Source organism: Odocoileus virginianus, chromosome 17 (genome assembly GCF_023699985.2).
Source record: "Odocoileus virginianus isolate 20LAN1187 ecotype Illinois chromosome 17, Ovbor_1.2, whole genome shotgun sequence".
NCBI classification, from domain to species: Eukaryota; Metazoa; Chordata; class Mammalia; order Artiodactyla; family Cervidae; genus Odocoileus; species Odocoileus virginianus.
In genome coordinates this window covers 36,784,152-36,801,280 of record NC_069690.1, presented here as the reverse complement: position 1 = coordinate 36,801,280, position 17,129 = coordinate 36,784,152, and the positions used below count along the sequence as shown (strand labels likewise).

At 51.5% G+C, this 17,129-nt stretch overlaps 2 protein-coding genes across 2 annotated transcripts; one reads left to right on the top strand and one right to left on the bottom strand.

Moving 5' to 3' along the window:
• The first annotated feature begins 20 nt into the window (after window positions 1-20).
• Window positions 21-8,099, top strand: PNPO (pyridoxamine 5'-phosphate oxidase). The gene is made up of 7 exons (XM_020870769.2): window positions 21-250; window positions 2,363-2,487; window positions 3,531-3,630; window positions 4,482-4,535; window positions 4,787-4,915; window positions 5,216-5,286; window positions 5,508-8,099. The coding sequence occupies exons 1-7, from the start codon at window positions 113-115 to the stop codon at window positions 5,674-5,676; spliced, it is 786 nt and encodes a 261-aa protein (XP_020726428.2). The 5' UTR covers window positions 21-112; the 3' UTR covers window positions 5,677-8,099.
• Window positions 8,100-10,495: 2,396 nt separating this feature from the next.
• Window positions 10,496-15,952, bottom strand: PRR15L (proline rich 15 like). The gene is made up of 2 exons (XM_020870770.2): window positions 15,697-15,952; window positions 10,496-11,658 (listed from the first exon to the last, which is right to left on the bottom strand). The coding sequence occupies exon 2, from the start codon at window positions 11,627-11,629 to the stop codon at window positions 11,327-11,329; it is 303 nt and encodes a 100-aa protein (XP_020726429.1). The 5' UTR covers window positions 11,630-11,658; window positions 15,697-15,952; the 3' UTR covers window positions 10,496-11,326.
• Window positions 15,953-17,129: the final 1,177 nt, after the last annotated feature.

Here is a 17,129-nt window from a genome sequence, read left to right as displayed (position 1 = left end):
TCTTGGTGACTGGTAAATTCTCCCTTGCCGGAAGATTCCCGGGCTAAGACACTGGTTCCGAACCCAACGGAACCCGCGCGGAGCCACGCCGGGTCACGTGGCCAGCGGCCCCATGACATTCTGGCTGCCGAGCGTCATCGTGACGTTTGGGCGACCCGCCGAGTGGCCCCGCTGCCTCCGCCACCTCTGCAGCCGCGGTGCTGCCATGGACCTAGGACCGATGCGCAAGACTTACCGCGGGGACCCAGAGGTGCGCTGCCCTGCAGGGCCTCCGCAGTCATCTCACGAGGGGAGGGTCATGGAAGGGATCCCCTGGGGTTTCTGATCCACCTCTTGGGGCTCGGGGTTACCCCTATGGGAGAAGCGGGGGTTCAAAGACCATCAATGGGGGAGGGTTTCTGGAGAAGCGAGGATGAAGGTGGACTCCAGAGGCAGCTCGTTATAGGCGCTCAGGGCGCTCAGTCGGGGATTGCCTGGAAGGAATCCTGCCGGTCGTTGGGCGCACCTCTTGGGAGGTTTACTCACCTCTCTGGGTCTCAGTTTCCTCACTTCACAAGTAATTTATCACTGACCTCACGGGGACGTTACGGACTTTGATATTTGTAAAATACCTCTGTTGTTCAGTCGCCAAGTTGCGTCAGACTCTTTGCAACCCCATGGACTGCACTGGGCCAGGATTCCCTGTCCTTCAGTATCTCCCCAAATTTGTTCAGGTTCATGTCTATTGAGTCGGTGATGCTATATAACCATCTTATCCTTTGCTGCCCTCTTCTTTTGCCCGCTTTCTCCTTTTGCCTTCAATCTTTCCAGCATCAGGATCTTTCCCAATGAGTTGACTGTTTACATCAGGTGGCCAAAGTAGTGAAGCTAGTAAAGTGCCTAAAACAGTGATAATCAGCTTGTTTAGTCACTGAGTCGTCTCCAACTCTTTGTGACCCCATGAACTGAAGCCCACCAGGCTCCTCTGTCCATGGAGTTTCCCAGGCAAAAATAATGAAGTGGGTTGCCATTTCCAGGGCTCTTCCCGACCCAGGGATTAGAACACGTTTCTCCTGGATTGGCAGGCGGATTCTTTACCGCTGAGCCACCTGGGAAGCTTATGTTTGTTGTTGTTTTTAAATGTAACTAGTTAATTTATTTTGTCTATTTTTGGTTGCTCTGGGTCTTCCTTGGGCAAAGGCTTCTGTCATTGGGGAGCATGGGGCTCTAGGTGTGCCGTCTTCCCATAGCTGCAGCCCGTGGGCTCAATAGCTGTGGCCCTCAGGCTGCCCCCCGGCATGTGGGATCTTCCCAGACTAGGGATCAAACCCCAGCGCCCTGCATTGGCAGGTGGATTTTAAACCACTGGACCCCAGGGAAGTCCATAAATGTTTGATAAATAAATAACACTTTGAGGAGGAGAAATAACTTACCCAGGAGTGCAGGAGAAAGCTCCTGGATCTTACTTCCTTTTCTCTCCTCAGAAGAGAAAACAAGAGAACTATTTTGGAATTAGGGCTCGGAGCCTGGTTACCAAATCTAGTTGCATGTGAACTTTTCCAGAAATGCTTGTTAAACATGCAGTTTTTCATTAAATCTCAGACTTGTTAGGGGAACCACTGACCCAAACTGTCTGCCCTGGCCAGGCCCCAAAGTAACCACTTGCATGAGTTATCTTAAACCAGAGGTACCGGGAAGGAACATGGAACTAACACGCTAACACCAACTAGAAGAATTTGAGAAAGGTCAAAAGGAGAGAGAAGACAGTCTGTATGTCCTACCTACCTCCCAGAATCCTTCTGACTGGAATCCATCTTGGCTGAGCAATGCGCGTGCCACCAGGAAGGACCCTGAGTCAGAATGATTGGCCAGAGACAACCCGGAAACCAACAACATCACCATAAAACATGAAACTGCAAGCCATGTGGCAGAGCAGCCCTCCCGGGTCCCCTTACCCTGCTGCTTTCCACCCGGGCGCCCCGTCCCAATAACGTCTCTTGTTTTGTCAGCAAGAGTACCTCCTCAGACAATTCATTTCTGAGTGTCAGACAAGAGCCCACTCTCAGGCCCTGGAAGGGGTCCCCCTTCCTGCAATTGACCTGCTGAATGAGAATTTACTGGGTGGAGCCTAGGGTTTTTTGTTTTTTTTTTTTTTTTAGGCTTCCTAGGTGATAGGTTTGACATGAAACCCTGATTTGTCAAATTATTCACCATTTTGTACCTGTTTTCTCACCTATAAGATGAGGCTAACAGAACCTTCCTGGGGACAGGTTTTTGTTATGAGGACTAAATGAGTTAACACTTGAAAAGTGCCTAGAACAGAGCATGTACACAGTCAACACTCTGTGTGTTTGTTAAATGAAATAAAACTCTCCCTTCCCAGGCATTTGAGGAGACTCATCTGACCTCCCTGGACCCTGTGAAGCAGTTTGCTGCCTGGTTCGAGGAGGCTGTTCAGTGTCCCGAGATAATGGAAGCCAACGCCATGTGTCTGGCTACGTGTACGAGGTAGGCACAGCCGTGGGCCCTTCTGTAGGTGGGTACAGATGAAGTAGGAAACAGGAAGCTCTCAGTTTGATGGATGACAACTTTGTGATTCTAGTTCTATTACTAATATGCTGTGTGACCTCAGGCAAGTAATTTGTCCTCTCTGGGCCTCAGTGTCCTTACCTGTAAACCAAAGATTACACTTGACTCAGTTCCATATAGTGATAAATTGTAGTGCCTCATTCATCTCTGCCCTTGATGCTTCCACCTCCAAGTACACACACCTTTGTCTCCCTCAGCTCCCAGTCTCCCCAGTTCCCATCTGGGGAGGTAGATCTCCATAAAGCCATCTCCCTCTCTTGAAATCTAGCACAGTGCTGGTTTGTATCATTCGTTTGACAATCAGTCATAAATTCTTTGAGACATCGCTTGTATTAGCCCCTTATTCAACTCTTCTTCCCCCTCGTCACTGAAGTGTAAGGCTTTGGAGGCAGGGCTCTTGTACCGTGCCCCTGGATATCCCCCAGAGCTAGTATGCTTAGGCTACCGTAACAGACTGGGTGGCATAACAGAAACTTGTTGTCTCACAGGTCTGGAGGCTACAAGTCCAAAATCAAGGTGCTGTCAGAGTTGGTTTCTAGCAAAGCCTCTCTCGAGTCCTGGCTTACAGATGGCTGCCTTTCTGCTGTGTTCTCGCATGGCCTTCCCTTTGTGTATGCAGGGAGAGAGGGAGTTCTCTGGTGTCTCTTCCTTTTCTTATCAGGACACCAGTCCTACTGGATTAGCGTCCCACGCTTATGATCTCATTTAACCTTAATCACTCCCTAAAGGTCCCATCTTCAAATACAGTCACATTGTGAGTGAGGGCTTCAAAACTGTTAGTGGAACCCAGTTCAGTCCATTATAGGGCCCTAGGCAACGGTGTCATGTTTGCACCTCTGGGACAAATTCCCATGGGCAGCTTGAGTGCCCAGAGAGTGCAGAATAAGGGGGCACAGGTGTAGGGGTGCTCAGACATCCTGTGGGGAGGGCCTCTGACCGTGGTGCTCTGCTCTTTGCCCTAGAGATGGGAAACCGTCTGCCCGCATGGTGCTGCTGAAGGGCTTTGGCAAGGATGGCTTCCGCTTCTTCACTAACTTCGAGAGTCGAAAGGGAAAAGAGCTGGTGAGGGTTCACGGTAAATCCTTCCTGGGCCTGCAGCGTCCAGCCTTGGCTTGTTGGTCACCTACTCGTGCCACCCCTGCCCCAGTCCACCTGCCAGCCGTGTTCAGGCACTGTCCTGACTAGAGGCCTTTGCACTTGCCTTCTCTCTGCTGTGAATGAGGGCAAGCTTTAAGCACCTCCACCTCCCTAGCTGTTTATCTGAGTAGCTCCTGTTTCTTCGGGTCTCAGCCCCCACATCACCTCCTCATGGAAGCCTCTGGACTCCCAGGCTGAGCCAGCCCCTCTCACTGTTTGCGGTCACTATAATTTACAAATTTCCTTTCTGCCATTGTTTTAGTTTCTAACTGCATGTATTTGGGGGGTTATGTGATCAATGTTTATGTCCTCTGCTAAACGGTAAGCTCCGTGGGGGCGAGGCTGCCTCTGAGGTGTCTCTGTTATACCCCCAGCACCTCTCCTGGTGTTGAGCACAGAGCACGCACTTCGTATGTGTTCAGTTAATGAATCCAAAATGAGTAGCCCTCCCCGAGTCCAGTGCAGTCAAATGTGCATTTCAGAGGATTTGCAAATCTGTGGGTGAGAGACATGGCAAGCCTCCCTTTGGAGTCCATCTGGCTGAGGTTTTCAGTGCAAGTCTTCCATTGACTCTGTGAACCCGGCCATGTTACTGAAGCTCTCTGAGCCTATCTCCACACCTGTAAAAGTAGGCCTACCTTTGAGAACTTAATGAGATGCTACAGTAAATGCATCTTCAGTGGGCCTGCGTGGTGCAGACCCCCTGCCTTCCCCCTGTGCTCAGGCATCCTCTCTCCTGTCCTAATGACTGTCTGTGGATTCTCTTCCATTTCCAGGACTCCAATCCCTTTGCTTCCCTTGTCTTCTACTGGGAGCCCCTGCACCGTCAGGTGAGTGAGCCTTCCTGGGACAGCCAGGGGTGGACTGGAGGTAGGAGGGGCCTGAGTTTATGGATGAACCTGGTGAAGGTCCCCAGGCTGCACAAAGATCCTGCCTTTCAAATGGCTCTCACTTAGCTGGGCTACCTGGAGTCAGGCGCAATAGGGCAGTGGCTAAAGAGAAGAACAAAGAAGATGGGCCAGTGCTGATTGGGAGGGCAGGTGGCCTTGAATGCTATCTAACCAAGGCCATCCCTGGGCAGGTGCGTGTGGAGGGACCCGTGAAGAAGCTGCCTGAGGAGGAGGCTGAATGCTACTTCCACTCCCGCCCCAAGAGCAGCCAGATTGGGGCTGTGGTCAGTCACCAGAGTTCCGTGATCCCAGATAGGGAGGTAAGTGGGGCTTCTCCTTAGTCCTTTGAGTGGTGGGTGCCTTGGCTCAGCCCCAGAGGCTGTCCCCAGGGGATGCCAGGGCCCTCTCTTTCCAGCAAAGTGAAATGGATGGGAAAGTGGGGGATGTGAATATGGGGAGCAGGGAACAGGCCTCCTGTGTCTGTCTGACCCTCCTGTTGAACTGGGCCCGTGGAGGTCACCTGTGTCCCCAGCCTGGCACAGAGCACAGGCCCTATAAGTGGTGATTCAATGAAGCACTGACTGAGTCTGGCCCTTTCTTCATTTCCTTCCCCTGGACAGTATCTGAGAAAGAAAAATAAGGAACTGGAGCAACTCTACCAGGAACAGGAGGTGCCAAAGCCAAAATACTGGTGAGTGATACCGGGGGTCACCTAGAAAGGGACACTGGGACCCTCATGCTTCCTTGAAGCCATGCTGTCCTTGGAATTCCAGATACACTCCTCCCTGGCAACCCTTGTCAGATGCATGCCAGCAGCTTCCTTCACGGGACTCTGGGATGGCGTGGAGGGTGGTGGCGGTTGCCTGGTTAGAAAGATGCACAGAGCACCAAGCCGTCTACTTCTCCTTGTAGGGGTGGCTACATCCTGTACCCACAGGTGATGGAGTTCTGGCAAGGCCAAACCAACCGCCTGCATGACCGGATCGTCTTTCGACGAGGCCTACTAACTGGAGACGCCCCTCTGGGGCCCATGACCCACCGAGGGGAGGAAGACTGGCTCTATGAGAGACTTGCACCCTGACTCCCAATCTGCTGGCACGGAGTGGAGCTGGGGCCAGTGCCTCAGAGAGGGTATGGGATGGGGGGGCCAGACCCTTCTAAACTCAAGCCACTTCCCTTCCTACCTCTTACATTCAGGGCCCTTCAGTGTTTACCCTCAGAATTCTCTGTAGTCAGCTAGTCTAGTGGAGTTTAACAGTGGCACAGACGATCACAAATGGAAAATCTCGTAATTTTCTTCTTGACCTTAACTATGATTTATTGGAATAGCTCCCTCTAGGGGTGGAGCTGATGTGATTCCCTTTTCCGGTGACAGGGGGTGGGCCCCCAGCAGCCTTGTCTGTTATCACATGACAGAGTCTGGCCAGAGCCAGTTGGTCCCAGCAGAAGCACCCAAGGCAATCTAGCCAATGGGTTTTTCTTTTCCTTCAAATTTGAATTTTGAACTCTAGAGACTCAGAGCACAGGAACCATTGTAGCCGCCAAGTAAATAATGGCGGCCTAGAAACAGCAACTTCTGGCTGCTGCTCTTGCAAATTCCCTGAACGATCCACGGATCCCTCCTTCCCATGCCTGGGGTTGTGCAATTCCTCCTCCTACCTCAGAAAACCCCCATTATCTCTTTAAAAAAAGAGAGAGGAAAAAAAATAAAATAGAGGGTTTGTTTTTTTTTTCTTGGCTTAAACCAGTCAGAATTTATTTGTTTGCAACAAAAAGAACCTTAACTAACTCACTTACTAGTAGGATATTTTTAAACCTCTTACCCAACTGATTGCTGCCCTCCATTATCTGAAGAGGAGCAATGTGGAAAAGAGACTAAATTTATTCTCTGTAGCTCCAAAGGACCCATAGGTGGAAGTTACATGAAGTTAGATTTTATCTCAGTATGGGAAGAAATTTCAATTGGGGCTGCTTAAGAAGGAGTAGGTCAGGTAGTGAGTGTTCTGTCCCTGTCAGACAGGAGTTTTGTAGAAGGAACTCACGCTAGTACCTGTGGTCAGGAAGATTTTCATCAGGCCTTACTTTCCACATTTGTTTATAAAAACTTGATGTATGTGAGGGCTTTCCAGGTGGTACTAGTGGAACCCACCTGCCAGTGCAGGAGATGTAAGAGATGTGGGTTCAATCCCTGGGTCTGGAAGATCCGCTGGAGGAGGGCATGGCAACCCACTCTAGTATTCTTGCCTGGAGAATGCCATGGATAGAGGAGCCTGGTAGGCTACAGTCCATAGGGTCGCAAAGAGTCAGACACGACTGAAGCGACTTAGCACAGCACATATGTATGTGAGATACATATATACATACATTTATATGTATTTCTTTTTCCAGATATAAAATTAAATAATAGAGCTTATACTTTTCTGACACGTATCCCTTTACCTCCCTGCCACCCCTACTGAATTTTTACTGGAATTACCCAGGAGCTTTAAAAACCCTGCTGCTCAGTCCCACTCTCAAAGGTGATTTGACCAGTGTGAGTGCAGCCAGGACTTGGGGAAGTTTCAAAGGTCCTTGGGAATTCTGTGCAGCCAAGGTTGAGAGCCCATGTTAATAGATCCTTGCTACTTGCAGTGGGGCTTCCCTTGTGGCTCAGGTGGTAAAAAATCCATCTGCAATGCAGGAGATCTGGGTTTGATCCCTGGATTGGGAAGATCCCCTGAAGACGGGAAAGGCTACCCACTCCAGTATTCTGGCCTGGAGAATCCCATGGACTCTCTAGTCCATGGGGTCAAAAAGAGTCAGACACGACTGAGCGACTTTCATTCACTTGAAGTGTAGTCCACAGGCCTGCAGCTTTGGCTTCCCCTGGGAGCCTACCCCAGACCCATTGAATCCCACGCTGCTTTAAACAAGACCACCTCCGCTTCCACATAACCAGATTAGCCTCAACCTCTAAACCAACCACTTTAGAGGATTGGATTCTTTGGTAGCACTTGGCTGAGGCCTGTGCTGATCTATAGTCTTTGTCTTCTTTGAGCACAAGTCTGGTAACCAGGGATAACGTGGATGAGTGGCCTCCAGGCTGCAGAGAGGAGCCAGGCTGGGCAAATGTTTGCTGTGACTAAGCCAGATCAGAGAACTGACTGTTTGCATACATTGGCCATTGAGCTTGCAACTCTGTAAACTGCTTCATTCCACTGTATGGGTGTGTGCTTTGGCGTCTGTTACTGACTGCCTCCTCCAAGAGCGGCCCTCTGGGTGCTGACCACCCCCCACCCCCACCGGCTTCCTTAAGCCGGGGGGTGCAGGAAGGCACAATGTGGCCACTTGCAGGAGAGGGTGCCGGAGTGCCCTTCCCCACCTTGTCCTGTTATGTTGTGGGGTCTGTGTATACTCCCTGCTTTGAGCCTGGTCTCAGCTGTTCCTTTCCTTTCCTCTGTCTGACAGTCCCTGTGCCAAGTCTAAAATAAAAGCTCACCAGCCATGCATGATGTAAATATTCAATCTAGCCTGGTCTCGTCCCCCGCCCCCGATGTTTGAGGGGACTTGAAGAATTTAAGCAACTCCTACCTGGCTTCTCCACTTGGGGAAGTTGGGTGTCCAGCAGGGGGAGCCCGATGCCCAGGGTTGGCCCCTTCTAGGCAGCACAGGCCAGTTCTGGTCGGCCCCTCCTGCCCCCCTTTCCCCTCTTGGGTCCTGTCCCAGTGAAACTGTGGTCAATAACCGTAGCCTCTCCCTCTCCTGCTCCTATTTTCATATTTGCACTCTCGCTTCCTCCTCTGGCCTGGTGAACACTTGTGGCTGCCTGGGCGCTGACTTCCTGGGCAACCAGGTCTCCTTTGGCCCTTATTACCTCCCTCAGCCCATCCGTCCATCCCTTAACTTAGGGATATGTGTGGAGTTTTCATGGGAGATTCTGTGGCCATCACTTTGGGGCCATGGAGTGGAGCGGCATGCACAGGGTTGAGGAACGTGCAGATCCTCTCACCTAAGAGGGAAAATAGTGGCCTGGTGGTTGCCAGTATGAAACAGAACCACAGGTCAGTGGCCTGGGGCCCAGCCTCTCGCCCTTCCCCATCTCTTGCTCAGGGAACCTCAGGATGGCTGAAGCGGCAGGTGCCTGTGGTTTGGGGTCTCACCCTTGGAGCTGGTTGGCTTTTCCTCATTGGTTCCAGATTCTGGGCAGCCCCCTCAGAGGATGCTTGCCTCCCAGGACCCCAAGGCCCAGGCACGGCCCTCTCTACCCACCTCCCCACTGCATGTGACTGTACTCCTTCCTTGTTCTGAGCCTCAGTTTCCCTTCCCCGTTGTTCATTTGCTCAGTCCTGTCCGACTTTTTGCAACCCCATGGACTGCAGCACGCCGGGCTTCCCTTCCCTGAGCAGATAAAAACCCAGTGTGAATGGGGCTGTGTGGTGTGGCAGCCATATGCACAGGTCTGGCCTCAGCCCCAGCTTTGCCACTAGGAACCCCTGACCCAGGTCTGGTGACTTAATCTCTTAGGCCTCAGCTAATGCAGCTGGAAAACGAGAAAACTGTGATAATGACAGCACCTATGATGAGAGGGTTACAGGAGGAACTTCATGGGGGTACTCGCCACAGAGCTGGCTGATTATAAACCCTCTATCAGCTGCTAACTCTGGGCAGAGCTGCAGTCGGTGGAAAGTCAGCTCCTCCATGGGAGGCTTTATGGACTGAATGATTGTGGGGACCCTAGAAAGTTACATGTGGTGGGGAGGGATGGGGAAGAGGCTTGGGGGAAGGCCATACACCTGAGCCCGCCTTCCCTCCCTCCAGTCCCTGGTCTCCCTCCCTCTTCTTCAGAGTTCCCTCTAGCCTGGGTGAGGCCAGCTAACAAAGGCCCCCTTGTACAGGTCTGTTTGTTTTGGTAAATGTCCTGAGTAACCTCCCTGGGGTGGCCCAGCAGCCTGCGAGGAGCTGACCTGGAAGCCACAGAATCACATTGTTTAGTTGTCACCTCGGTCTCTCTCTGTTCCCACCATGAGCTCCAGAGATTTGGCCAATTTTTTTCCAGTTCTCAGCTCCTGGGGCTTGAGGAGGGTCTAGACCTAACAGCATAGGGAGTAAGCTCTCTCTTCATCCTTAAACGGAAGCATGAGCTGTGGTGGAGTTCCTTCATAAAAGAAAGCGAAAAAAAAAAGAAAAAAAATTAAAAGAAAGGGAAGGAAACATATTCATTGGGCACATACATAGGACTATTTATGGGTCATGTAATACTGACCATGTACGTGTGCTAAGTCTCTTTAGTCATGTCTTCACGACTCTTCACGACCCTTTGGACTGCAGCCCTCCAGGCTGCTCCGTCGCTGGGATTCTTCAGGCAAGAATCCTGGAGTGGGTTGCCATGCCCTCCTCCAGGGGATCTTCCCAATCCAGGGATCAAACCTGCATCTCCTGTGACTCCTGCACTGCAGGTGGATTCTTTACCGCAGAGCCGCCAGGGAAGCCCTATACTGGCCACTCTCTGTGAAACAGATATTAGTACAGCCCCTTTTACAGAAGAGGAAGCTGAGGCTCAGAGCTTTTGTTTTTGCTTTTTAATGTTCCCCAAATCACCCAGCTGCTAAAGGAGGAACCAGAATTTGAATCTGGATCCCAAACTAAACCCCTGAGATTTGGGGGTCAGTCACCAGAGGTCGACTCCATTCTCTTGGAGCACCTGAAAGCCTTTCTGTTGCTGAGGTGTAACTAGCTCCTTCCTTTGCTCTCTCCATCTCCAGATGCTAAGATGGCTTGGTGGTGAAGTTAGGGCCCCATGCATTATATTTTTTCACCTGGGCACCTTTCCTGATGCTCAAAAGGAACAGTTTTAACACAAAGTAAAAAAGAGTAAAGTCATGAAAAACAGCATCTCAGTAAATGTAAGACAAGAGCGTACATAGATTCTCTGCTTTTGCAGCATTGTTTATTACAAAAAGAAACCTACAATTTTTTTTCTTTTAAAGAAAATTCAAGGCTCCAGGACTCATCTCTGGGGCTGATCCATCTTAAATACCAGTAGGAGTAGGAGGGCTCCTGCCAGAACTTCCCACCCTCTTTCCAGGTTTGAACCCGAGGGGCAGTGTACTTTCCCTTTGAGGTTGCATGCAGAACTTGTGGGGTCCCTGGTCCGGCCTTCTGCAGCACCTCCTAGGGAGTGCCAGTGTCCCCTCCCCCACACACCTGGGGGCAAAGTTCCAGGAAGTTTCCCACTTGACTTAGGAGGTGAGCTCAAGTTCATCATCTCCACCTCTGCTCCAGGAAACCACCCCCATCACGTGGCTTCTGGAAAATGCACTCAGAATTGATCCAGAGAATAATCACAGGTAGAGAAAGTAGAGGGAGCAGTCATTTAAACTCACCCTTGACCCCGTGCCCCAGCAGGGGGTGAGGTCTGTCCGGATCCCTTGCTCCATTCCTTCCACGCCCACCTCCCTGCTGGTGCTGCCAGTGCCTCCAGGAGGGCTGTCCTTCCCAAGTGGGACTTTTCAACCTTGAACTGAAGTGCCTTTGTATGTGGTGGGGGAGGGCAGGAGGACCTGGGATCTCTCAGGCCTTCCAGAAAGCCAGAGCACATAAATACAAACCTAAAACCAGACATTTCCTGCCAGCAGGCATCAAGTCCCCCCACGGCTTCAGCTGTGGCCAGAGAGGCCAGCGTGGTGAGCTCCTGTCTCAGACCCAGCTGATGGCAGGGAGCGGGCAGGTGGTAGCGTCCTCCTCAGCCCCCTTCACTGTCCTTTGCCCTCCCTGTCATCAAAGAGGTTGGGGTTCTCTGCTAATGAGGCTCGGACCTTTTTCTTCTCCTTGAAGCGGCCTGAGTTGGAGACTTTGACGTGCTTGCCCTTGGTGTTCTTGTCCACAATCTTCTCCAGGCGGGTGTTAAAGTTGCTGCTGGGGCTCCCACTCTCAGGCCTTGGGGGCTCCGCACCACCCTCACTCTGGGTGTAGGTGTCAGGGATCTCATACAGCACTTTGGGAGTGGATTTCTTTTTCCGCAGGAAGGTCAGCTTCCACCAACCAACTTCGGTCATGGCGTTCCCAGACCTGAGGGTGGGGCTTCCTGCAGGAGCAGGGGGTGTAGAGAAAGCGGTCAGTGGGGAGAAGGGGTAGGGGCTTTGGAGCAGCCCTTTCTAGTCTCCCAACCAGGCTTGAAAGAATTGAAGGTAGGGCCAAGTGAACCCAGGATTCAGGTAAGCCATGCAATCCTTTAGGTGAACATGAGGAGAGAGAGGGGTCTGGGGAAGAGGCGGTCAAGCAAACATCCACGGGGACGTCATCTGAGCCAGGCAGACGGGACAGTGGGACAGCTACACACCGCTGCCCGGCAGCTTAACACTCCAGGCCCCTTGGAGCTGCAGGAGGGTGAATAGCTTGCTGGGTCATAAGCAGCTGGGCCTTGGCCACCTTCCCAAGCTCTTCCCGCTATGCCTCCAGGCCCTGCTGCCAGGAGCAGACAGGTGATCAGCTGGTATCAGATGGACAGAAACACCCTATGCATTTTCTTTGGAATTCATTACAAAATTAAACAGGATTTGCGATGTTCAGAGTAATTTGGACTTCCCTGTGGTCACCACCAGGGCTGAAGAAGCAGCTGTGGTTTTTCTAAGAGACAGAAACATCAGGCTGGGAGTGGGAAGTCCTGAGAACCATTCCAGCCTCGTGACCTCTGGCAAGGTACATCTTTGGACCTCAGTGTCCGCACCCGTCCTTTCCAGACCTAACGTTCAGCTCTAATGTTCATCCTTGCCCACGAGGTAGATGTGCTTTGCAAAGTAAAACTTATTTAGGGGTGGTTCCCTTTCCCCATACAGCTTCCATAAGGACAGGAGTTCGAAGGGAACCTGAACATTTGGAGGGAGGTTTGGTGGGGCCAAGAGGTACATGTGGAGTCCAGTTATCACAGGCTGGACCCTCCATAAGGATACCCCATGAGAGGTGGGACAGGGGTCTAGACGCCAAGCTTCTCCACTGACAATGTGATGTGTCCTGACACAGTAGTGGCCTCACCTTTTACTATTCCATGAAGTTGCTGCCTGAGCTGGTGGAAGTTTTGGCAAATGAAGTTATCTGGACACCACAAGAAAAAGAGAGTATAGGCTAGAGATATCAAGATCAATGAAAGAGCAGGCAGAGTGATGAGAAATGGAAATATCTTTGGGCCTGGAGAGGTTGGTGGTCTGATTTTCAGAATTCTGTGGTATTGTTGCAGGGAGAAGTCAATACTGGCTCCATATTGAAACTGTTTCCTTGACTTGCTTTCCATTGCTTTTGTTATTATAATCATACATAATGGCCTGTCTCAGAGAATCCTGCCCCTCTGCCTGACTGTTAAACTAAAGTGCCTTTGTTCAGAACCCTGTCCACCCATAGATGGTAGGAAGAACCTCACACATCCCTGCCTGAGGCTTGCCATTCTAGGAGATATTTGCAAAATTGGCCCTTTTACTGTTTCCTCCTTCCTGCCATCTCTGATCCATAAAAGAACCTGGCATTCAGACCCTGAAAAGATGGTTATTTTGAAACGTTAGTCTGCCATCTTCTTGGTCAGCTGGCTTTCTGAATAAAATTGTATTCCTTGCCTCAACACCTCGTCTCTCCGACTCATTGGCCTGTCATGTAGTGAACACAGCAAGCTTGGACTCAGTATCAGTGTGAGCTGTGCAAGTCCTGAGGAGTAGGGTGCAATAGCCACAGCACACCGGAAAGCTAGCTGATCAACCAGCCCAAGGTCAGGCAAATGTATCACCCACTTTTAAAAACTAATGGTCTTAACTACATTTTCTAAAAAGACCTGAAGAAATATGACAAATGATTAATATTGGTTTTCTTTATGTAGTAGGAATATAGGATGTTTTCTCCTCTCTCTCTCTCTCTCTCTCTCTCTATATATATATATATATATATATATATATAATTTTTTTTTTTTGATTCCCAGATTTTCCATAATGAGCCTGGAGTTTTTTTTAGAGGGGGAGCAGGTCAAATTCGTAAACAATGAAAGAGGGACTTCCCTGGCAGTCCAGTGGTTAAGACTCCATGCTTCCAATGCAGAAAGCACGGGTTTGATTTCTGGTCAGGAAACTAAGATCCCACATGCTGTGCAGTTCAGCCAAAAAAGTATTTAAAAAGAAAAATAAAGAAAGAAATGAAAGCAGGATGCTGACCTAAGCTTGAAATGAACTGAGTGCCTGCGTCCATGGCCTCCTTGTTGTGGTTGTCCCCTGGCCCTGCATATATCCATCCACTTGCCCAGAGCAAGGGGATTCCTCCCCACCTCTCTGTCCAGGAAGCAGATGCCACTTTGTCAGCTCTGTCCCTCGAACTGAGCTCAAGAAGCAAGAAAATCCCAAGGAGAGCTAGTGCAGCTCCCACTTAGAAAGTGAAGGAGGGGTGAGTGGTCAGGTAAATACTTTTAGGGCACCCTGGAGAGGTGGTGCACCAAGGAGACAGCCTGAGAGCTTTGCTTTGGCAGCCTGCCCCACCTGGGCTTAGCACAGCCTTGCACAGAACTTGGTGTTCCAGAATGGGTTTCTGGAAGGAGCCGTGGGGAGGGCCAGGAAGGAGGGACAGGGTGCTTGCTTGGCCTATGGTTGCCCCAGTCACCACCTGGTCTGGTGCAAAACCCACAACCCCACCATGGCCCATCTGGGACTGCTAAGGAACTTGGGGAATGGCGGATTCAGCTCCTGAAACAACAGTAACCACCAAACTGCCTTGCTCTATGAGAGTACCCTCTGCTTGTGCCACTTAAAATATACCACTTTAACAGGTATTTGAACTTGGCATGCATGGGTCTTAACTCTCCTTGGAGTAAAGGGAGCCACTTGTCAGAAAGCCACAGAGAGAGGTCAGAGTAGCCCTTGGGTCCTGCCCTGGAGCTTTCACCATGGCACCAAGTTATCGGTGCCCTTTGCTCCTGGCCTTGAATTCTGGTCTCTCCAAAATGCTTTCTGCTAGGCCTTGCTGTCCCTTCTGTCCAGGAGGACATGACACGCCAGTAAGCAGGTGTTTAGCCCTTTAAGCAAGGCTAATCTATGGAAATCTGAATTTGCAGAACAATTTGCAGACTATTCTTTGTTTTTCAAAATAAGGAGGCTACAAGATTCTTTTAAATCATGAGCTACCTCAAAATAGCGTAAAATCTGATTTGTTTTAGAGAAAAAATGTGACACAACAGTCAAACTTCCCAGGTATCCAAAGTTGCAAAAAGCCAGAGGCCAACAATCACATGCCCACGTGTAGTCACAGGAGGCTAGAGGGACCTGGGGGAGGGGATGTACTTGGAATTTTGAACAGACTCAGCAGTTGGTGATACACCTGCTTCTGCAGGGCCTGAGCAGGCGCACTGAGGGCAAGGCCCTTGCCCCAGGGCCTTGCAATCCATCAGATGATAGAAATCAGCCCTGAAGATGCAAGTTACACCTCCACTGTTTGCACAACTTAGGAATCCACAAGGGCCTCACAGGATAGCCTGCCACCCCCTGCCTATGGTGGTCAGCACCCTGGCAGGCATCTGGGCACCCCAGGACAGCTCCCACCATGCCAGCTGGGTTCTGTGAACTGCCCTAAGGGCCTTGCCCAGACTGGGTTGGGCTCCTTCTGAGCTGGAACAAGTTAACCATTGACTAGGGTGGAGGTGGAAGGCTGGAGGGGGTGTTGAAGGGGCGAGTCGGCTTCCTGCAGTAAGACAAAACTCAGAACCTCTATTCCTTGCATCTCTGCATGGCCCCTGTGGTACTTCTCCACTCTGCGTGACACTCAGGTACCCTGGAGAGGACAGGGATATATTCCTACCAGACAGCCAGAAACATCCTCCAGTGGGGGAGGGGGTAGCAGGTGGTAAGCTCCTGTCCAGCAAGAGTTAATAGATCACTGCTCTGGGGTAAAGCTTTCCCAGAAGGAGCTCTGTTGGAGGCCTGGATTGACTCCAAGAAGCCAGTGGGATGAGTCGAGCTCTGCCTGCCCACCTAGAGAGAGATGGGAGACAGCATGTCTGGTCCCCCTTCCCAGCTGGGCGTATCAGCCATGGAAGCAGAACTGAGCCCCCAGACAGAGGTCCATGCCTTGGTTTCCCCTCCCGCCCACCCTCTGCCGGTACCTGTGAGCCCGACTGCTGGGAGGCTGGAGGCGAGAGCTTTCTAGAGAAGGAGCTGAGTGCAGGAGCTGCGCCCCGGGAGACTGGGGGAGGTGGGAGTGCCTCCGGACTGCCGCGCCAGGCAAGGTTCAGGCTGGGAGAGCTGGGTAGGAGCAGCCGTGCAGCAGGTGCGGAGAAACAGGTGCAGGAGCGGTACCTGCTCCGCTGTGGCTTCAGGAGTCAAGGTGAACCTGAAACCCAGCCCCTCCCGGCTAAGTAAACAGAAGCAGAGGCCGGCTCAGCTGATGAATATTCATTACCCCAGAAATCCAATCCCAGCACCCCTGCACCCACCCAGAAGCCAGGGTCCTCCAGGGACCGCCTGGCCAGGAGGAGGGAACCCCAAGGGAAATCGGGGTGGGGAGAACCAGGGAGCCTCTTGCCTCATTCTGCCACTCTCGGGTGCCTGTTTGCACCCCCAACCGTAACTGAGGTCACCCCTACCTCTTTCAAGCCCCAAAGAGGCCAGACCCCTCTCCAGCATGAACTGCCACCTGGATATTATCCCAGGCACAATCCGGAAAGGGTTAAGGGCCGCTGCTCCCGTTGGCGGGAGAAACGGGTGCACCCAGCTCCTTTGAACTCCAGAGTCGAAACCAGTCCCTGGTTAAACTGGTTGGCAGACCGGTTCCCAGGCTGCCTGCTTCCACCCCAAGCCTCAGGCGGGTGCTGGGTGGGAGGCTGTGGTTCCCTCCTGACCCCAAGGCTTTTCCTCAAGTTCTCCCTAGAAGGGGGTTGAATGGCACCAGCTCCTCCTTAGGCCAGTTCTCCAGACCCACCGCAACCTCAAGTGTCTACATCCCCTCCTCCCTCGCTTAGAAGCAGTCTTCAAAGACCTTGAAATTCTGCCTTCCGCCATGGACTGTGTCCCATTCCAGGACCGAGGAGATCCGGAGGGGGGGTGGGGTGGGGGGTGGGCACTGGCTAGAGGAAAAGCATATAATTCCCCATCCTTGGCACTCCCTCCAAGTTACAGTCTAAATTCTAACTACCAACTCTCAAACCTGCCCACATCTTCAGCACTGAGCCGACATGGTTCAGCTTCTCACGGCCTCTGGAGTTCGTGTTTGCCTCCATCCTAAACAGCCCCTGTGTCCCTGGGCTTCAGGTGGGCAGTCCTGCAGAGGCTCCCCATGGTCCACGATGGAACCCACGTGGCCCGGCCCTCCTAGTCTGCACTTTCTCTTCCAAACTCTCCCTGAGCGTGCACACAAGGCCTTTCTCTGCCTACCTTCCTGAGTAAGGAAGCTGTCTAAGAGGACGAGATTAGAAATCGTCTCCCCACCCCCTAGTAAACCAAGACAAACTCCTATTCATCCTTCAAGGCCTAAATTATTATGCCCCCTACTCCCCCGAGAATTGTCTTACTCTTACTGGGCTTACTCACATGCTTCTAT